This window comes from Drosophila grimshawi, unplaced genomic scaffold (assembly GCF_018153295.1).
Source record: "Drosophila grimshawi isolate 15287-2541.00 unplaced genomic scaffold, ASM1815329v1 contig_44, whole genome shotgun sequence".
In the NCBI taxonomy this organism is placed as follows: domain Eukaryota; kingdom Metazoa; phylum Arthropoda; class Insecta; order Diptera; family Drosophilidae; genus Drosophila; species Drosophila grimshawi.
In genome coordinates, this window is record NW_025063240.1 from 19,180,953 (window position 1) to 19,204,214 (window position 23,262).

Below are 23,262 nucleotides of genomic sequence, written 5' to 3' on the forward strand. Positions count from 1 at the left end.
AACTGACCACACTGCATCGAAACCTTCTTTTGATATGAGAACAACACAGAAATACAAATCTATTCATTAAGATTATAAATAAATTATAATGAAGATGCTTAAGTTGGGTATACAAATACTTAATATTCTAGACTTATAATAGAGCAGTAAAATTCTTACAGAAGTTTAGATATATTACTCATTTCTAAAACCGTATCAAGGATGATCTATCTTTCAATCTACTAACGCCTATCTAGAATTTGTTAAAGCTCATTAAACCACCCTCGTTAAGAGCGAACTTTTGTTTCCTCATTTTTGAAAACTGCCAATCATTTATTTGCTGAACTCAAAATTTCTTTATTTTATTTTACTTTTGAGTATATATACATAGTGAATATATGGAATGCACTTCAATACCAAATATATATATGATTGTCCAGTTATACTTCATAGTGTTCTACAACTGACGTTTACATATTCAAGTGTTTTTTTTTTATACCGTTCAGTGAAACAGGAAATGCGCTGTCTCTCTCTCTCTCTAAGTCTCCCTCTCTCTTTCTTGTTCGTTGCTCTGAAGTACTTCAAGTTCAATGTCAGTTGCAGTTTTCAGTTGCAGTTTGTGGCACTAACAGTGGCAGCTGCCTCTTAACTGTTGCAATTGCCTAAACCGGTTCTTTTTCAGCTGAAATTGTACTCGTAGTCGGTCATGATCAGCAGCTACCGCTACGAGTGGCAGCTGTTTTTCGCCGAGCATTATTATGAAATAATCTGTACACTGAACAAAATAAAAGTGGACCGCTACATATACATACATTTAGGTATCTTCAGGGGTATATTATCTTGAGCATGCCTTAGGAAGCTCTTCTCAAACACTCTTTTTCGATAGTTGTAGTAAAAAGAGGCATATATTTTTTTGAGTGTAGAACCGGCTTGAGCTCGAGTTGTTCATCATTCGGTCGTCGATAAGGCAACCAGCATTCGAGCATGTGATACATTTTAAAGATAAAGATTTCCACTTGAAAACTCCGCCCAGGAATGTTAGCTGATAAGTCGATTATTTAAACAATGATTACGATGCAATTTAGTCGCGTGTTTTATCACTAATACTGCATACACATAATGTATTATGTGCTTAGTGATTTTATCAAACCTGCTAGCTAAAATATACATTATTCTTTATATAGAAATCAATTTGTTGTGGACGACACTTGATAGACAATTATGTGGGTATTATTTATGATGGGTCAGCAGAGCCATACATTAATGTCAATTGTTGCTAAATCATTTGTAAGCGATCACTTGACAGTTGACCGGCCTAATGGATGTTTACTGTACTGTTCCGATAAGAGCAGACAGTGCAGACAGTTTTTTAATGCCGACACAATTCGTATATAAACAATAATTTAAATCACAACTAAGTCGAGACCCTCGAACGATCGATCGATCGTTCACCGTTTGATAATGAACCCATAAAATTGATCACCACGCTAATTTACGAGAGCTCTTCCAGTCTGCTACCAGTCCATTTTTGTGTGGTGTGAATTTATTTGCCGTTGGCTTAGAGCACCTTCTGCTTTATGGCCGACACTTAACGTCAGAAATTTGTTCGTTTATTTGTTTTTCGCCCGACCACCCCAGGCCACCGCCCCCCAGATTCCGCCTAATATTTGTTGTCTCTCTAATTTTTTTTGTTGATAGCATAAAACGTTATTTCGTCGTCGTCCGTCGTGCGTCGTTTGAAACTGGCCGAGAAAGCGTCACGCGATCGATTCGATCAGTTGAGCGAATTTATAAATAACCCTCAACTCCTCCAAATGTTTGTCGGTGTATTTTAAGATTGATGAAGTGCAGCCTATTCTAAATTTAGAAATTGACTTACGATTAGATTAAACATTAAATCAAATTAGTGAATTGCCTAGATACGCCGTTACTATTTCGGCTGATCGAAATATAAAAGAAATGAAAGAAGAATGTATTCAATGTTTGCACACACAACACGCTCTTTCCATTTCAGCACAGTTGTGTAAATAATGTGAATTCTACTGATAATTGAGTTTTGTATATGGCAAAGCTAATCATTTTTATTAAATTGGGATTAGACAGAGAATAGAGGAATCGTATCCCACGATAAGCCCTTGGTCGTCTGTCAGTTCAAAATATCTACGATAACCAGGGCATTCAAAGTAGGAAATAAGATTTTAACTCGCAAAAGATCGTTCCAAAAAATTACCTTAAGTTTCCAATCCCTCTAGATTAATACAGCTGTAAAATCTGAACACTCGATACTTGGTCGAAATTCCTGTCTGAAAATCTCGTCCATAAAAATGGCATGTTGGCTGAAGGCCAAACATTTCACTGCCAATGCCAATTCTTAAGCAACATAAAAGCGATGACTATTTGCCCAACCTATTAAAAGAATCTTTTAGTTAACAAATAATCAACTCATTAGGCAAACGTAGGTAAGAATCTAAGAAATATTTTCGTATACTGTACAAAGTCTAAGCATTGTTATATAAACCACTGTTAAATTTCTTATACGTATATCATTACCAATATTTTTAAAAAATAAGTTCTACAACTTGCCACATGATCGATCGCATGTTATTATGAACGCTTTTCCACTTTTCTTTATTTGCTCAATATATCAGACGCGTTTATTAGTTAATAACTGGTGCCAAATATTATATATAACATGTTCTCTGTGTGTGTATGTGTGTGTGTGTGTATGTGTGTGTGTGTGTTCAGTAGCTCAAGTGTAATCCCATTGCTAAAACTCTAGATAAATACAAATACAACAAACACACATCAATTTTATCACAGGTTGCTTAGGTAAACACAGAAAACCCAAAATCAAAAAACAAAAAAAAACTATTTAAACATTTCACACACATTTCGCTTGCATAATCATTTTTCTTGGCTGAAATCGCTGGAAATAACTATAGCTGTATTGGAAGCCCAATTTAATCACGAGACTCATGTCGGATTCAGTGTAAAAAGTCGCCACACTCGGTTTCCGTTACTCGACGCGACTCTTTGATTAACACCCTGCCAACAACACTTTCGTTTCGCTTCGTTTCGTGTGGTTCGTTTTGTGACCCGAAGTGCACTTCGGCTTTGGGTCTGACGCTTTCGGCTGTCAATGTTCTCGTGGCTGGCATAAATCAGAGCCATCGTTGCCGCAACAGGTTCACACGGCTTTCGTTTGTCATTGAGCACGTTTCGCGATTTTGGCATTTGCCGCCATCATTTCCCGCCCGCGCCGTTTCTGTCTTTCTACGGTTACTACTGTCCTACTACGGATACGTATCCGTTTAGCTTGCGTCTCTTTCAATAATTCAATTTGCCAATTGGCTGGATATAGAATATCAAATACCAAAAAAAGGTACCTAATACATTTATGCACGCGTCTCTTTTAAAGGAGCCATCGACACGCAGCTCTCGAGTACAGCGAACCTTCGATAATTGGGAAAGGTGATCACAAAAAAAAATATATATATATATATTAATAAAATAAAGTCTGTTTAGTGAGAAAGACATTAAGGAAGATACTTTAGGTTCGGAAGTTCGAGAGAAAACCTTCCTGAAATTCGAAAAATTGTTGATTACCGCGATTTTCTTTTAATGCAGAAAATTAATACGAGAAATTGTGTTTTACTTGAATAAAGTTTTAGTAAAAAATAACTGCGAAATGGTTTTTATGCAGAAAGTGAGAGACGAGTTTTGTAGAATTCATTGATTACATTTTATCCATAATAAGAAACTAATAAATATTCTTCAATTGCAAATAATCAAAATTTCTAATTGAGATTTTCTTCTTATGCACAAAGTGAAAGAAAAATATAGTAGAATTCCCAACTCCTACGAAAATAAAAAGAATCGTAAGAAAGCCTATACTTGTGAATAATCTCTATTACTAATTATCGAGCGTTCACTGTAGGCACTTTGCATATTCTGTGGCCTGTCTATCAGCAGTTCAGTTACGCGCTTGAGTTCCAGTGAGTCAGTCGCCAGTCGTCAGACACTTTGGCTTGTGTCATTGATAATTACATAATTTGCAATTAAAGTACAAAAAAAAAAAATATATATATATATACATATAAAATAACTGAGAACAGAAACTGCCACCGAAAATGGAAGTGGCTAATGTTGCTGCCCCATTAAATAACGATCAGAGAGACGCCGCCCTCATCAGCAACAGCATCATCATTATCTCTCTTCGACGCCAGAATTGATCAAGTGACAAACCGCTACTGAAAGTCGCGTGCTCAAATCGAAAAACCCCCGCACCCCGCACCCTGCCCCTGTCCCCTTCCCCGCCTTCTTCACCCCCTTGGATGTGCGTGTTGCTGTCAGTCGGCTTTAATAAAGTCGCATCGCGCAATTTTATTGCTCGAATTATGTATTTGTGTGTGTGTTTTTGTTTCTCAATTGTGAGCTCTCATAACTTTATTGTTTATTAATGAAATAGCGTTCTAATTGAGCATTCTTCTTCTTCTACTCTCAGCAGCGCCTCCTCTCCCTGCCCCGGCACCTTTGACCACCGAATGCCGAGATATTTGGAGCGTAAATTCAAACAGAGCCCAATGCAAGTGCCCGGGTCCAGCCGTCTGGAAATTATCAAATAAATAGCAGGAGCAGCCTGGAGGCATCTAAACCATCTCCCCAATCAGGATCCAATAATACTTTGAACCGTTAAGGAGACGACGACAACGGCGCCAAAATGAGCTTCAGTTCGGCCAGTGGCCGTGAGAACAATGTTCGCAAATTGTCCTTTTTGGGCTTCAATACCAAGAAAAAGGTCAGTACCCCAAAAAAAAAGTAACACGTAATTTAATTAAGTAATCTTGGATGAGACTTTGAACTTGAACGGAAATGTTAGGTAAAGAGAACGAAACAAGTAACGCAGGATATAATTTAAAAAAAGACGAATTTCTTGTAACCCTAAAGTCTTTTAAATTTTAAATCAGCTTAACACAAAAAGTTTTCAATTAATAATTTTGTGTTTTGTGATTTCTTTTTAATATACTCAATGTTCTCCACTAGAAAAGTTTGCAATGCACAAAGTTATAAAATAAAACTTTCAAAACTTATTTGAAATTATAAGAAATAATTATGAATATTCATAAATTATGTGAAAGAATCTTGGCATATTTATTGCTCACATATTTTGTCAAATAATATTGATTAAAAAATGTGTTTCGAGTGTAACAAAAGCCGTAATTAGGGATATTAATATAATTAACTTTGTCAAATAATTAATTTTTAATCGATACAAAAATTTCATTTCATTTTGAGTTTTTTATGTCAACAAGATTAATTTTATTTTTTAGCAGACATTCATAATTAAATTCTTTTTTTTTTTAATATAAAAAAAGTTGAAATTAGCATTACAAATTAAAAACCGATTTTGAAAAATGTGCATATCATTGAGATGTAAAAAAAATCAGCCAATTTAAATATTTAATTTTTTGTAATCAATTTTCGCAATTGATCTTTCGAAAAAAATAGTAATTAGCCCGGGGACACATCAGATTCTATGCTTAATCTTACGAAATCGATTTGTCAAATGTGGTCATCGTGTAAATGGCTTTGAAAATGCTCTCTAATGTTCAGTTATTCAATTTATATATACAATATATCGTATATTAACTCGTGAACTGTAAAAAATAGCGTTTACAAAATGCGTTGACTTTCGACAATGTTTTTTTCATGCATTTATTTTTGCGAATTCGATAATTCGCTTACATTTTTGGTTTTGTTATTTTTTATTACTTTTTTTTATGACTTTTTTTTGTTTGTGTTTTATTTACGCGCCAGTAATGTCAAGTAATTGTTATTGATTTTTTGTTGTTGCTATCACAAATTTTATTTTGTTTTTTTTTTCTATACATTTCCGCACTTACTGTTGTTGTTGTGGCTGACGTGTGTGTGTGTGTGTGTGTGTGTGATAGCCGGATACTTGTGTTAGCCAGATAGTTGGCCTGGCCATGCCCGCCAGCCAGTCAGTGACACAATTTAGAAACCAGTTTCGTATTTGGATTCGACTTGGTTTCGATTTCATTTACAGTTGGCGAATATCGTGTGCCAAAATACCCTTGTCTCTGACGGGGACTGTGTAGAGGGCGAGGCTGATTACGGGATATGTGTGTGTGTGTGTGTGTGTGTGTTTGGGGGAAGGGGAGGGAGGTGGTGGTGGTGTGAGGTCGTTTTATGGGGGGTTTCGCATAATCACGCACTCATTCATTCAAAACGTCGCACACGCCAGCTACGACAGAGGCACATTTACAGATAGACCCGTTAGACGTTCACTCGGATATTGTACACTCGAAAAAAATATTGAGCAAAATTTAGGGGCAAAAATAGATCAAGCAATAATAAAATAAAGTTTAATCTTCTTTTAAAGTAGTTTTCTTCTTAAAACAAGTCCACATAGTTCGAAAGTCAAGCTTACTACTACTCAAGTTTACTTCTTCTAGTCATATTTGAAGTACAAAAAGGCTTGCTATGAGTTTTTACACCAATTGTAATCTTAAAAACTAAACTAAAACAGATTCATCAAGATTTAAAGGTTTTAAGATAAAATCAACTACTTTCTAGACTTATTTTAAGAATGAAATGGTTTATAATAAGTATTTTTTCCGAGTGTATGCATCTATAAGCTAGACCGGACAGAAAGCGAGAACATTACGTATACGCCGCTTTGGCACACAGCTGAGAGAGGGCGGCTTTAAGGCCAAAGCCAAATGGGTAAAACAGCAACAACAAATGTAACAGCAACAACAACAAATGTAACAGGGCAACAACAAAAGCAAAAACGCACTTTTAATTATGCGTCGAGAAGCAGTTAACTGCCAGCTCCGGAAGCTAGTTAGACATTCAAAACATGCGGACGACACAGACAGAGACACAGACACAGTGTCACACACTGACACACACACATACACACACATATATATATATATATATATATCTGTGGATATACACGTGCAGTAACTCACACAGACAGCGACACACAGTCGACAACACAACAGGAAATCAATATTCGTGGTCAAGGTTGCAACCTGCAACTGCAATAATAATAAAGGCAACAAACAATCGTGTTGGCATTGACATTGGTCAGAAAGTGTGAGCTCGTAATGAAATCGTTGACACCTGAAGTGAAAGCAAAACTAGCGCAACAATTTAGCCTGGCCATTAACTTAATTGTCAATGCGGCATCTTTCTCACGCCCTCCCACCTCTCACCGTTCTCTGGCAAGTAAGTAGGCAATGATTTAGGTTTGCTACATTTCAATTATTCCGCTAGCTACACCTACTATCGTTTATATATATATAAATATATCTATGTGTATACGTGTGTATGTGTTGAGCACTTAGCAAGGAACCTGTTATCGTTGTTCGTAATTGCCGTTGATGCCCCAAACACGCACATTGTTGCGAGTGCCACCAAGCGAGACACAGTGTGGCCAACACAGTTAAACTCCTTAGCAGCTAACAAGGTTCTGCGTTGTTGTCGCCTAGGTGATTAATAACTGTCTTGATTAAGAGCCCTTGATAATTCGAAGTTATTCTTAAAGACTGTACAATGTTGAGCAGTTCATATTTGGAAAGTTACCAAAATACATGAGAGACTTTTGAGAGATTATCAAATATCTAATTAAATGTGTATTTATCATATTGAATAATAATTGGAATTTAATTTCAATAATCATGCTTCAATTATATTTACTTTCATTTGCAAGCAGTCAATCATCTACTTATTTATTTCGATTCAAGTTTCAGGTATTCACATTAAATCAAATTTAATTGAAACACAACCAACAATATTAATCACTTAATGATTTTGCTCATTTGCATTGCCTAAATATTATTTTTTAATTAAGCAGTTAAATCTGTTGGTCTTAGCTTCGAGCCTGGTTTTTATGCTGTGTGCAGCGAAGAGTTTATAATGTGAATATTTTTAGCACACAAAAAAGTCTGAAGCTTTTTTTGGCAACAGCTTTTTGTGCAGGGCCATCGCCGTCGCCTCTGCTTCTGCCTCCCTCTCTCAACCACTCAGAGTTACACAACCCACACAAGCAAACGTGCTGACCTTGACCGTGTGCAAGGCTCCCCCCCCCCCCAACCCCCTCCACACTTCTCACTCTACATCTGTGCTTTTGAGTATAGCCTGCGCTTGTGGACTGCAGCAGCGGTGCGTAGATGCAGTTACGCGAGAGCTTTCATGAAAGCTTTTTGTTCGTTTGTCTGCATTTTGATTTACGTCAGCAATAGTAAAATAGTCTTTCGCTTTGACCATGACAGCGACAGAGAGAGAGAGGTGAAAGAGAGAGAGAGTGAGAGAGAGAGAGAGAAAGAACAGCTGTGAGTGGCGCGGACAGCGCAGCCGGCAGCAGCTGTTAACTATGCTACAGTTATACCCCAAGCGTCTCTCAATTGTGCGCCGGCGCAAATAACACGCGGCCCGTGTGTGCCGCAGCAGAAGCAAAAGCAGCAGCAGCAGCAGCGACATTTGCTGGGAAGCCTTCCCAGAAGCCACACCGAACATTTTGCTAGGGCTCGAAAAGCTCGCATTTTACCGTTTTCGCACGCGTTTTGCATTCTTATGAGTGTGAGTGTGAGTGAGTGTGTGTGTTTGTATGAATCTGTCTGCACTGAACTGTTAAATAGCCAACGGGTCAAAGTGCAACAGGCAGCAACTGTTACGAAAGCCTCCACAAAACACCAAAGCTTGTGTGCCTGGCCAAAAAAGTTGCCAAAACTTGTACCAAAAAAAAAAGAAAGAAAAAGAAAAAATTAGATGTGAAAACTTTCAGCCATCAATTAAATAATACAGGTAATATAAAGAAGCCTTCAGCGCAAATGTTTGATCTACCAAAAACTTGCACATATTAAAAATTCCCAACACACACACACAAACACACTCACACACACACACCTGAAAAGTTTTTCAAGAACACCCAGCCTTGAAAAATAACAAATACAGATACATATTGGATCATATATATATATATATATATGTGTGTGTGTGCATTTCGGTGTGTGTGTGTGTGTGTGTGTGTGGGTGTGTGTGGGTGTGTGTGTATGTCACCCACATGTAGATAGCTTTGATAAAATTCTAGCTGGCCGCCAGTATACAACAAGTGAGCAGCCTGGCCATTTTACACACATACACATACAGCTGCACACACATACACACACATGCAAGTACACCTATTGCATACTATTTTGGTGCTGATATAAATGGGCAGATGAGCCAAGGAAGGGGCGCGTCCAGCGGGGCCGCAGCTGCCTCATGCGGCACATCAATGCGGCACACTTTCTGCGGTCGTAAATGTAAAAGCTGTAAATGTGTGTGTATAAGTGACTTTGAATACATTTCGCATTCCCAGCATAATTTTCACACACACACAAACACACATATATATATATATATATAGATATATATATGCGGATACAGAGCGGGCTACCGAAGTGGAAATCATGCTCGATTTTAGTATCATTATGTTGACCTTGAAGTATGCAACACTTTCGAGCAACAAGAGAGGAGACACTGTACCACAATAAAACACTGTCAGCACAAATGGCGTTATGGTTTGAACGCCTTTAAGTGCACAATGAACGCTTTAACCTTTGCACGTGTCACTTGTTCTGATGCGTACCACTCCCCCTCCCCGCCAAAAACAGGCAACCCTTGACCTGCAACCCCTAAGACCCCACACCCACAGTCCGTCCACAGTCCACATTCACTTCCTAATGTCTCAGGCCCTTCCTGTCCTTCAGCAAAGCATTTCCGCTGCGAAAATTCCCATTAAATTAACGGAGAGACATACACACACACACACACACAACAGACAGTGATAGATAGAGAGAGAGGGAGAAGGACAGGGTGAGTGGGTGAGTGAGTGGGTGAGTGAGAGAGCGAGAGAGAGAGAGAGAGAGAGGAGAGGTAGCTTGAAACGAATTGAAGCATCGTTAATTTGTGCAAACAAAGATATATGTATACGAAAATGCCTTGCACCCAAAAGGAGCCAACAAAATCGTCGCAAATTATGCGCAACGCGTGGCAACCTATTTTTTTTTTATTTATTTTTATTTTTATATTATTGTATTTGGTTTATTTCTGTTGGATGGCTTCAAGTCAAAAGTGAAATGTAAAGTTTGACGAGAGGTGGTGCATTGTGTGGAAAATTTTTGGTTCTGCCTTTATTTATGCTCTGCGATACTTTCGACAGCTTAATGGGGTATATTATTTGTGGCATATTTGTGAGAAGTGTTTTGATTTTGATCATAATAATGCAATTACTTTCTAATTATTCTGTAATTACTTTGAAATAACTTTGTAATTATGCTGAAGAATAAATAATAATAATAATAATAATAATAATAATAATAATAATAATAATAATAATAATAATAATAAAAATAATAATAATAATAATAATAATAATAATAATAATAATAATAATAATAATAATAATAATAATAATAATAATAATAATAATAATAATAATAATAATAATAATAATAATAATAATAATAATAATAATAATAATAATAATAATAATAATAATAATAATAATAATAATAATAATAATAATAATAATAATAATAATAATAATAATAATAATAATAATAATAATAATAATAATAATAATAATAATAATAATAATAATAATAATAATAATAATAATAATAATAATAATAATAATAATAATAATAATAATAATAATAATAATAATAATAATAATAATAATAATAATAATAATAATAATAATAATAATAATAATAATAATAATAATAATAATAATAATAATAATAATAATAATAATAATAATAATAATAATAATAATAATAATAATAATAATAATAATAATAATAATAATAATAATAATAATAATAATAATAATAATAATAATAATAATAATAATAATAATAATAATAATAATAATAAAAAAAATAATAATAATAATAAATTATATTTAATTTTCAATGAGTTTTTAGTCAAGCTTGCCGCTTCTGCATATGCTTCTTCTTTTATCTTGCAACACAAGCCCATTTCGGGCGGAAAATTTGTGCGGAAGTTAAGCCAAATGGCTGTGGCACAAACGGGGGGGCAGGTGTTGGTGTTGGTGTTGGCGGTGAGCTGTTGAGGGGGTGAGAAACCAACTGGAAATGTGACGCTGACATGGACACGGACACGGACAGTGCCATGTCGTGGAAAGTGCCAAAGAACTTGAGACGAAGGCGTTTTTATTGCTGTGGAGGTGATGAAAAGTTAAGCTCGAAGCCAACTGGCTCGAGCTTGACTTGAAAACTTATTGGCCCCAGCTGCTTATATAAACTTGTGGCAATAGCAGAACGAGAACAACAACACAACAGCAATTGGATGCCACAGCGGTGGCATCAGACACTTGAATCTCTTCAAGTTGTTTGCCACAATTTGATTCAATTTGACTGACGACAACATGCAATGTGGCAGCAAAAAGTTGCTTAGACCCACGACCACAAAACTTGACGCTGACACATAAGTCACGTGCCGCCGTTGTTGTCCCACATCCCACACCCCTCCCCTCCCATTACCCTTTCCCCGTTGCCCTCGTGGGGCACTCGATCTCAACAGTTAAATGTTTTGTTAAACCGCATCAGAAACATTCAACAACCAACTGGCAACTGCCACACACACGACTACATGACTGGCTCTTAAAGCTGCAAGAGTCTCGACTGCCTCGTATATTCTCAGCGTGTGTGCTTACGCAATGTTGCACACTCAACTCTGCAGTCAAATAAAGCTCAATACCCAATTTGCAATTTTGTACCCATTTTTACAACTGTACGTTCAAGTTTTCGATGCGACAGCTAATTCAAGTTGTTTGCCATTTTGGATTACTTGGAGATGACTTTTTAACAGGCCATTTGACTTGGGAAAGAGAAATAGGGATACAAAATATGATAAAAGGTTATAATCTGTGAACCCATCAAATATATATGTATACTCTCGATTAGTCTGTCTGTCTAAGAGACTTTAGGAGCCAGAGAAATATAAGTTATCGAGTGCCTTGACTAGATTAAGTTACTTTGATTTTTATCGATAACTGTTCGATTTCCGATAGCAATAAAGAACACAATTGCAAACATATAGCCTTACAATGTAAATAAATATATATCTACACTGACATATTATTCATAAGTATCTATTATCCATTTCTTATACTATATAAGATGTTGTAACCCAATAATATCTATATATATCTAATAGTTGAGCTCAGTATACCGCCTAGTCGAGCATTCTAACTTGATTCGCCTTAAATTAAGAGCCAAGGTTAATTCCTTATTAATATGCAGAGTTGTTTAGACAGCAATAAAACATGAAAGATGCCTACTTACCATAAATAATTTAAAATGTTTTCTTTGCAAATTCCACATTAGAATAATAATAAATATTTGCTTTGAGTTTGAAAGGACTGCACTGCCAAATGCCATTTAAGAAGTGGCCAAAACGTTGTCACGTCTATTTTAAGGCTAGCGGCAGTCCCAAAAATGGCATCCATCAAGTAACTGATATTTTATGGAGTTGAATTCTTAAGGGATTTTCCAAGTTGGAATTGTTGTTGTTGCTGCTGTTGTTGCTGTTTTTATTGCAAATGACTTGTGTTGTCGGCATTTTCATATTAATTTTGGGAAGACAGCAACGTAGCAAACAAAATACAACAAATGAAAACTGACAGCTCAGACAGCTGTGGGCGTGGTCGACAATCAAGTGTCGTCGGGGCGCGGGCATGGGTAGGGCGTGTTGCAGGTGGGCAAAAACCATCGATTATTTTGATAAGCGAGCAGTGGAGCGACGGCAAAGCTGACATTGCAGCAGCAACAACCGTATTTAGTTAAAGTGCGTTCTCCGCTCCAACGAACGATATCAGCTATCAGCTATAAGCTATAAGCGATGGCTGCTTGATTGGATGGGTGGTTCGGGTGGTTCGGGTGGTTGGGTGGCTGAGTGGTTTTGTTACCTACCTGGAAACGCATTTAACTCATAATGATGGCCTTGTCTAATGGCCAGATGATAAAAAAAAAAATAAAGAAAAATACTAATCAGAAATGGCAACAACATCAACTCGATTATCATCAATGTCATCATCATTATAATTTCATTTTGTATGCGCTGCGCGCTTATCGATTAATTAATGTAACGGGCCGTGTTACGCTTTAGACTTATCAGATAGAGACACACACACACACACAGAGAGACACATCACAGACACACCACAGTAGACACTGGCAGGACAATTGCAATGTTTTTGCCCGCAAACACATTTGATATTCCCACGTGGTCTGCTCTCAGCGTTATTAAATTGCTATTTATAAATGCAAACTGAATTGAACTAATATTTTTATATATTTTCTTGTTTTGGCTCCTCGGCGATTGTTTGCTTTCTTTATAATATTTTCAATTTTTTTTTTTGTATTTTGTTTACGCTTATTTGGCGTTGTCTGTGGTCGCTTATCATGCCTGGTTTATCATCAGCTGCGCCATTGTCAAGGATACGCTCTAAAGTTATTAGGGAAATTTAGCATAAACTGGGGTGGGGGCGTATAAATTGAGGGGCGTGGCAGGTTGACTGTTCGCCCCTTTGCAGGTGCTCATTGTGTGCACAAAGGCAAAACGAGGCGGGGCAGTGTGGGTGAGTGGTTGGTAGAAAGTTAATTTCATTCTCATTTTCATTTATGTGTGTGCTTAGTCGAAGATGGATTTCATGTTGTTACCTGATGTGTATATATACAAATATATATATAGAGTGAGAGAGTGGAGAGAAGTTGCAAACAACCAGCAAGTTGTAGGACAATGAAAGTCAAGGGGAAATTGAGGAAATGTTAAACACGTGGCTAACACATTGGCTTCAACACAGGATGTAGCCAGCTAATGGCCCCAAATACATTATATGTAGACTTAAATTGTGACGAATGCATTTACATATGTCACATGAGTTGTATTTGATGTGTGTGCGATGTTGGCTTCAATTGGGCCTCAATTTATACAGAGTGAACGGAATTGTTATTTAAATGAGCCAGCTTGCTTGGAGAGTGAACATATATACATATATGAGATATGTTTAAGGATTTGCTGACTAATAGTTGTTTGTTATTGGGCTTTAAGTTGAGGAAGAACAGATTTAAAGTTGCTTTTTGACAAAGAATAATCGATTTTTGAATTGATGTAGAAAATAGAGTTGCCTTACAGCACTGCTGGAAGCAAAAATATTTATTCTTATTATTTAACACATATCTTTTCGTGATATTAATTATATATATATGCTTATATAACCTATTAATTTGTGAATTCACAATTTTTCTGATGAAAACTAAGCACATTTTATATGACATTAAAGTTGACAGGTAAAAACTTACTTGAAATCAATTAAAATGTTGGATCTTATGAGGCACTTGGTTATAGTCTTACTAAAATGCGAACTGGCTTAGCTCAGAGTTTGAGATAATATTATATATTATGTATATATAATATATTTTGTACCGGTTATCAAAACGAATCGGAATTCGTTTCGTACGCAAAGTGTAAATTTGACTAAATTTGTATTTGCTTTCGTTTTGCATAGCTTGATTTTTACGGTACTTTTCCATTAACTATATATTCATAATCAGCTCCAACAGTCGAGTTGAATTTTGTAGTAACTAAAAATAAAGGGTTCTTCAACTGGCCAACTAAAAAAGAGTTGAGTTTCGGTTCCGGTTCCGGTTGGCCATCCTGGTTTTGTAGTTTATTGTTTTCAAATCATGCTGCAGGAAAAGCCTTCGTTATTTGAATATTGTCTCGTAGATCATATTTGTAACTCGATCAAACTGGCTATGAACTGGCTTTAGCCTTCGCACTGATTTCGAATTGTGAATATTTCACAACAACAACAGCAGCAACTAAGAAAGAAGCGTCAAATGTTAAATGGCGCAATCAATGCCTTCGTCACTATGGAAATCAATTGATTTCGATTAAAAGCAATCAACAATAACGCCATTAAATATATATATATATATATATATATATATATATACTATACTATACTATATATATACTTATTGGCCGCTATCCAACGATTGTTTGATATTTGATATATGGCGATGGGACATGGCCCCCATCTCGTTTAAGTTTCAAGTGTTTCTGGTGCGTAGACAGCATGATCACTTATTTAGACTGGCCGGGGATGTGGATAGGGGCACGGGCATGGGGCATGGGGCATGGGGCAGTGGCAGTGGCAGTAGTAGGGGGCAGGGTGATTGTTTGGTGATCGCCACTCCATGATGATGATGAATTTGTTGAGCAGCGTTTGCCGCACGTAAACCCGCACCCAGTTTAGCCTATGTCAATATTTTGAGAATTATATTTACACATGACAAGACAACTCAAGATGAAGACGACGTCATGCAACAACAATAAGAACAACAAAAACCACACTGATGCTGATGATGATGAGCGGCATGATGCTGAAAGTTGTCGCTGCCAAGTCACATGACTGCATTTTCTGTTGTTATTTGTTGTTATTTTATTTGTTTTGTTTTTATAGATTTTTAATTGAAAAGTATTTTGTCTTGAGTCACATAACGTGACCAGAAAAAGTTCTCTGTGTGTGTGTTGTGTATATAGATACATTGAAGCAATTGAGTAACCTTTGCACATCTTTCACTTTTACTTGCATTTGCAGTCCGGCAATGAGGATCCCGATGAAGTGTTGCTGGACTCGGAAATGGACAAGGTCTTTGCCGGCTCAAGTAAGCGCAAAGAGAAGTTCGATGTAAACACTTTCCAAGACAACAGCCAGCAGCCGATTGGTTCGCGTAAAAAAAGCGGTAAGATCAAAATTTGTTATGTAATAACACTAAAACAAATTAAAGCTTATATAATAACTATCTTATAACAATCACGGATGTTGTCAGATGTTAAGCAAGAAATCGAGAAATCAAACAAAGATACAAACCAACTTTTAGTTTCTTTAGATGTGTATAAAAAATTAGAAAAAGTACTTGATGAAGTTACGCAAAAGTACGTAACAGGCAGAAGGAAGCATCTTTACCCCATAATGTATATATATTCTTGATCTGCAGCAACCGCCGAGTCGACTTAGCCATGTCCGTTAGAGAGCTTAAGTGTCGGAGACTTTAAATTTGAAATATAATTTCTCATAAACTATAGATAGATAAAGTTTCTTTTATTTTAACGATAAATAATCGATACAAATCGATTTCTGATATCATTAAAGTACACAATTGTTAAGTTATAGCTTCCCAATGGATAACCAAATAGAATTCTCATGTTGCACAAGCCAATATCTCCTAGTCTCCCTACTAACTTGCCTTCTTATCTTAACTTATGTTAACTGCTGCTTTTATGAGACACACTTCTACCCAGATAACAATCCTTATTTCGATTAAACATTCGGCTTCTTTGCAGTTCGCGCAAATGATCTTAATATAGAGGAGGACTCGGAATACGAGAGCCAAACAGAGCCGTTAAATAATAATGCACAAAACTATGATGATATACCCGAAGATTTCCCACTAGTCTCGGAGCGTGCCGGACACGGCGATCACTCGGACAACTCGGCCGATGAGAAGCACGTGCAGTTCGGTGATGCCAAAAAGAAGATTGTCATCACACCGCCCAGTCTGACCTATGATGAGCAGCCGACGGACCAATCGCACGAACGCAAACGCAGAAAAAGGTTAACCCTAAAAAAAACTATTTTGAAAATATTCGATTTACAATTTTTGTTTGATTTTTTTCCTTTACTTACATTAACAGCCGACATCAGTATTATAGACAACGTAAATTCTCACATCAGGACAGCGTGGAAGCCAAAAAGACACTCGAGGAGAATGGTGATGCAGGTGCGCGTAGGATCTCTGTGCAGCCTGAGGACACGGCATTGGAGGTAGGCCAGCCGTAACTCTAGCTAGACTATCCACAACCAAATCAAAACAATTAAACTTGACCAAGGCTTTTAGTTGAACGTAAAGCCAACAAAGAAACTAAACCAGTCAAAAATACCTTTGCTTTTCTTTGCTGCCGCTCACGGATTCACATCCTGTAGAGAAATGCCGAAACGCCGGCCACACAGGTTGACCAGAATTAAGACAGAAGCATCGCCAAACCCCCTCCCCCCAAATCCTTAGAGTCTTTAGTTTCCCTTCCCGCTTTGAATTTGTTTTGGATTTGGGTTTTACTAATGCGCATCTTTTTACTCACATAGGAAGCTGATCTCAACGAGCTGAGATCACATCGTTCGGATGATCCGCGCGCCTTGCGACGCCACAAAATCCATCATTCATCCATCAAGTTGCGCGATCTGCCGCAAATCACAATTTCACCGTTTCTAAACAAGAAGGCCGAGATCGATCACAGTCCACATGAGGTGTGTATTAAGAGAGAATTCTCTGACTCTGAACTGCTTCTGAAGTTTCCGATTTGTTGCTTTTTAGATCTTCGTTCAATTGGATGAGCTTACGGGCGTTGGCGAGGATCGTGAGTGGAAGGAGACGGCACGCTGGATCAAGTATGAGGAGGATGTGGAGGAGGGCTCCGATCGCTGGGGCAAACCGCATGTTGCCTCTCTCTCATTCCACTCGCTGCTCAATTTGCGTCGCTGCCTGGAAACGGGCGTTGTGCTCCTCGACCTCAACGAGAAGGATCTGCCAGCAGTTGCCTATCGCGTAGTCGAGCAGGTTTGCATCTCCTCTCTGTCCCCCCTCCTCTCCTATCTCTGTATCTGCTCCGATGACTAATCTAATCTAATCTAATGTTACCCACAGATGGTCGTCGATGATCTTATCGATATCAATGATAAGCCTTCGGTGATGCGTTCGCTGCTGTTGCGTCATCGCCATGTGAACGAGCATCAGGGCGTGCTGCCCTTCACCAAGCGCAAGCACAGCAGCTACACCAGTCTCCAGGTAAGCTGGCCACGCCCACATCTCCACTCGCTCCCACATCTGATCTCCAGTGATTCATTCACGGCACGCTATTCAGTCTACAGTCCCCCTTGCATTACTTCAGTGCTGCGTGTACATAAATTGGCTTTAAATATATAATGTGGTTTATTTTTTCCCCTCAAAAACAAAAAAAAAGAAAAATAGAAAAATAATGTTTGTTAATCATTTATGATCGTGTTCATATTATGCTCTTGTCTATTTCTGCGCCCATAACTGTGCTACATTTCATCAACCATTCTCGTTAAACACCAAATCGACTCTAACAACTCGAATAACAACTACTACTACTACAACAACAACAACAACAACAACACCACCAACAGCATCTAATACCCAAATCGGTAATGAACGGCTATATAGACAATTATATAAATATATATATATAGATACATACTATTATACTAGATATACTATCTAGCATATCTAGCATAACACAGGCATATCTTATCAGAGCTCTGCTTTTTATTATCCACCAACAAAAAAAACGTTCTGCGTTTCATTTCAACACTTCTTTTCTATCGTTTTGTTATTTGTTCAACATTCGTTTAAATACACTCAGAAAAAAATCGCCAAGAATTTCAGAAATTCGCCAAGCGCTCAGAATGTAAATTACAAAAATTGAAAATTAATTGTTTAATTCATTAAATTACTCTCTATAAACCAGGATTTGCATTTCTTAAGTTCGGGGTGTATTTTTTTTTTAAATTTTATAAAAAATATATAAATAAAATAGATTTTGCATATACAAGATTTTTACACAACTTTATTTCAACTTTATTTTTTGTGAATTTGCGAATGAATTCTTTTCTTAGAATTAGAGTCTGCAGTTATTTTTTTTAGCATCTTAATAAAAGAAAATATCTCTAAAAATATATTTTTCTTTTGGGTAAGAAAAATGTTTTCTTCTTTTAGAAATTATTTCTAAAAATACGAGAAACTTTATACATTTTTAGGGCGAGTTTCATTTTAGGGTGATGATTTTTTCTGAGTGTATATACATATACACACACATATATATATATATAGAGAGAGAGATATATTTATAACTGAACACAATGTGTCTCACACAATTGCGCACCACACCAAAAATACAAAAAAAAAGCTTCTTTGGATGGGCACCGAGGCGACACAACAGCTGCAGCAGCAACAACAACAGCAGCAACAACTACAACAACAACTATATCAACAACAACAACAACAATACCTGCAACGAACTTCGAAAGCGAGACGCAGCATCTGTGTGACATCCAGTGTGCCACCAGCGGCAGTGCTCAATGTGGGTGCCACAGATCATCGGCGACACTCGACCACATCGTATCTGGGTGTAATAAGTTCATAGCCCTAGTTTTGACCACACACAAATTCCAACAAATTCCCCCCCATTCAAACCACAAACTGGAAGTCAGGGAATGAAACTGTGTTAACTGAATGATATTTTGTATACAGATATATATGTATATATATATATGAGCATCTACCTTATCTGATATTTAATATGCGTAATGTAATCAAAATGTTTAATATTTATGTGGGTTCAATGAGTTAAAGATTGTAAAGCAGTGTGTCGAACCGGAAACGCAGATTCATCGATTTGAAACCTGAAACGGAGCCGAAATTCAAAAAAGCTTAAAGTCAGCAGGCAACTGTATTATTGGTCCCATATTGGCGCACAACGAAACCGAATACGGTTCGAATGTGGAACCAATTCGTAACCTTGACCTTTAAACTTTGCGGATGCGTAACCGAAATGCGATACGCCTTTGACACCCTGATTATTTGTAGCATGAGAAGAGTTCATTACTACCAATAACATTGTCACTAACACATTAGTCGTGTCTTATGAAGCACATACAACGAGTGAAATATATGTTTATACTTTAATCGAATAAATCAGAGAGATTATATTAAATTTGAATTCACCTTTTTCTAGTTTCAAAACTTATTTAAGCAAGCAATGAATTCATGGTTAGAATATGGCCAACTAAAGTTAGGTTTAGCTGAGGAAACTCTTCAAAATGTGCAATAAAATAAAAGTAGTTTATTTATTGTTGAATAATCTTTTTTATTATAATTAAAATATGTTCTGTTTAGGTAATCTGAGCATTTATTTTTATACTATAAAGTATTACTATAAGTTATACCAGCAACAATTTGAAAATATTGTCTTTGATTTTATAGATAACCCAACAATGACATCATTGAGTTAATCAGTTAGTGGATCGGTTTCATTCCCTGTCGCGGTTTAAAGCGCTTTAGAATACAAGCCGTTTCTTTTTAGCCCACCTAGTCCACATTATAGCCACCACCACCACCACCACAAGTAGACCTCCTCCCTCTTAGAACCACTTTAAATGCTGTCCAACTCCAACTACACGATTGGCAAGTTCTCAATTGTGTTGTCTGTGTTTATTTACCAAAAAAACAAAACAAAATAATAGAAAACAAATAGATAAAGAAAAATCGAAAAAAAAAACAAAAACCTTACTCGTAAGTTAGCCCGTTTAAATGCTGTCTCCTTTAACCTTAAACATAAAATGCACTAACAAAACAAATCTTCTTAACCCTTAAGTGCACGCCTGCGTTAAATGTTGAGCATGTTGTGCTTTTTGTTAATTTTTAATCTAACCTCTGTCGGTAATTGTGCGGAACTCTTTGATGCTAAGCTGCTTGGATTGTTTTCACAGAATCTATCTGGCACCGATGACAAGAAGATCCGGATTATGCCAGCCAATGACATTGGTGGCAGCAAGCGCAGCAATGAGCTCAAAATTGACATGAAGGACGACATGTACTCCTCGTCCCAAGAGGACCTCAAGAAGCTCCAGAATGACACCATACTCAAGCGCATACCAGCGGGCGCCGAGGCAACCACTGTCTTGGTAAGCCATCAATCTGATCCAATCGTACCTATATTAAGTTAATCCATCAATTTCCTTTTACAGGTCGGTGCCGTTGAGTTCCTGGAACAACCAACGATTGCCTTTGTGCGTCTGTCGGAGGGTGTGCTAATGCCGACACTGACGGAGGTGCCGGTGCCGGTGAGGTTTATGTTTGTGCTGCTGGGTCCGCGTAACTTTGATCTGGACTACCATGAGGTGGGTCGTTCCATCTCCACACTGATGGCCAACGAGCACTTTCATGCGATTGCCTACAAGGCCGACGATCGTCGCGATCTTCTCTCTGCCATCAATGAGTTCCTCGATGATTCGATTGTGCTGCCCCCCGGCAATTGGGATCGTCACGATCTGTTGCCGTTCGCCGAGCTGAAGGCCAAGAAAGACTGGATTCGCACGCGCAAGATTAAAGCGTTGCGTGTGAAGCGCGACAGCGAAATGATCAAGATCGGACGTGACGAGGAGAAGGCACTGCTCGAGAAGCAGGCCGTGCTGCGTGCCATTCGAGCGGGACCCGGCGGTGATCCGGGTGACGATGGCGGCGACGATGATAGTTCCGATGGCAAGAAAAAGAAACCCAGTCCCATGGACAAAACGCATCGCTTGTGGGGCGGACTTCGCAACGATCTGAAGCGACGCATGCCCATGTACAAGAGTGATATATTCGATGGCCTCAACACGGAGACCTTGGCTGCCACCATCTTCATGTATTTTGCCTGCCTCTCTACTGCGATCACATTTGGTGGCCTGGTCTCGGCGAAGACGGACAGCTGGATTGGCATATCGGAAACGTTGATAGCCTGCTCACTGGTCGGCATCGTCTTTCATTGCTTATCCTGCCAGCCATTGGTCATCATTGGCACCACGGGTCCACTGCTACTCTTTGACGAGGCTCTGATGGTCTTTTGTACGGAGAACAATTTTGATTTCCTATCGTTGCGTGTCTATGTCGGCATCTGGCTGATCATCATTGCGCTGTGTGTCTCCGCCTTTGAGGGCAGTGTCTATGTGCGTCTCCTGACGCGCTTCACCCAGGAGATCTTCTCCGCTTTGATCACCCTCATCTATATCGTGGAGACACTGATGAAGCTCGTCTCGATATACAAAATGAATCCGCTACGAGCCGATTATAATTTGCCGCCGCCAACATTGCTCGAATACGAGAATGCCACCAACTTTAATATGAGTCTTAGTTTTGCGAATATCTCGTCGACCTTTGCACCGCCAGCGTCCTCGAACAAGCTGCCCACCAATCAACCAAATACGGCTCTCTTCTGCACCATACTCACCCTGGCCACCTTTGTTGTGGCCTACTATCTGAAACTATTCCGTAATTCGCACTTTTTGGGCCGCAATGCGAGGAGAGCGCTGGGTGACTTCGGTGTGCCCATTTCCATAGCGATATTTGTGCTTGTGGATTACCTGGTGCCATCGGTGTACACCGAGAAACTGGTCGTGCCAGAGGGTCTCTCGCCCAGCGATCCGACGCGACGTGGCTGGTTTATTGGCTTCAACACAAATCTGGATACTTGGGTGCCGTTCGCCTGTGTGGTGCCCGCTCTGCTCGTCTATATACTCATCTTCATGGAGTCACAGATATCGGAGTTGATCGTGGACAAGCCGGATCGTGGCCTCAAGAAGGGTTCTGGCCTGCACTGGGACATTGTGCTCCTCTGTCTGCTGAACACCTTCTGCGGTCTCTTTGGAATGCCCTGGCATTGTGCGGCCACAGTCCGATCGGTGACCCATGTGTCCTCCGTCACGATTATGTCACGGTAAGTCAACTTGAAACTATTTATTATCTTTGTTAATTGTTTGTTTTGTTGTGCACAGCACACATGCACCCGGTGAATCGGCGCGTATCATTGATGTGAAGGAGCAGCGTTTGTCCGGCTTCTTTGTGTGCGTCATGATTGGGCTGTCGGTGCTGATGTCGCCACTGTTGCGCCTCATCCCCATGGCGGTGCTCTTTGGCGTCTTTCTCTACATGGGCGTTGCGTCGATGAGTGGCGTGCAGTTCTTTGAACGGTAAGCAAACAAACATAGGCATTCAGTGTTTTTATAATCAATCACTAATCAATCAATCACTAATCAACTCTTGCTCTATAGCATAAGACTGTACTTTATGCCGGTGAAGCATTATCCGCCCACGAACTATGTGAAACGTTTGCGACCGTGGAAACTGCACGTGTTTACCACCATTCAGGTGTTGTGTCTCGTCATCCTCTGGACTGTCAAGTCATCCAAGTTCTCGTTGGCCTTCCCCTTCTTCCTGATCATGATGGTGCCGATACGGTTTCAATTGAATGCTCTCTACAACGAAGAGGAATTGCAAGCGGTAAATATAATTAATAAATCGAAATATAACTTTTAAATATAATCGACTTTTTCCCTTG

At 38.3% G+C, this 23,262-nt stretch overlaps 1 protein-coding gene across 12 annotated transcripts in view; it reads left to right on the forward strand.

Moving 5' to 3' along the window:
• Window positions 1–23,262, forward strand: part of LOC6556946 (anion exchange protein 3) — a 29,786-nt gene that overhangs the window by 5,055 nt on the left and 1,469 nt on the right. The window contains exons 1-15 of one of the 12 annotated variants that reach the window (XM_032743459.2): window positions 3,216–3,450; window positions 4,484–4,777; window positions 15,689–15,833; window positions 16,435–16,705; window positions 16,786–16,915; window positions 17,075–17,101; window positions 17,234–17,395; window positions 17,463–17,705; window positions 17,793–17,933; window positions 18,296–18,313; window positions 19,075–19,296; window positions 20,657–20,851; window positions 20,915–22,641; window positions 22,700–22,894; window positions 22,976–23,204. In XM_032743459.2, the coding sequence (XP_032599350.1) occupies window positions 4,700–4,777; window positions 15,689–15,833; window positions 16,435–16,705; window positions 16,786–16,915; window positions 17,075–17,101; window positions 17,234–17,395; window positions 17,463–17,705; window positions 17,793–17,933; window positions 18,296–18,313; window positions 19,075–19,296; window positions 20,657–20,851; window positions 20,915–22,641; window positions 22,700–22,894; window positions 22,976–23,204 (3,783 nt within the window). In that variant the 5' untranslated portion in view covers window positions 3,216–3,450; window positions 4,484–4,699. Of the gene's footprint in view, window positions 1–3,215; window positions 3,451–4,483; window positions 4,778–8,554; window positions 8,815–15,688; window positions 15,834–16,434; window positions 16,706–16,785; window positions 16,916–17,074; window positions 17,102–17,233; window positions 17,396–17,462; window positions 17,706–17,792; window positions 17,934–18,295; window positions 18,314–19,074; window positions 19,297–20,656; window positions 20,852–20,914; window positions 22,642–22,699; window positions 22,895–22,975; window positions 23,205–23,262 lie in introns of those variants that run through there. The other 11 variants (XM_032743464.2, XM_032743463.2, XM_032743462.2 and 8 more) reach the window with 11 other exon arrangements.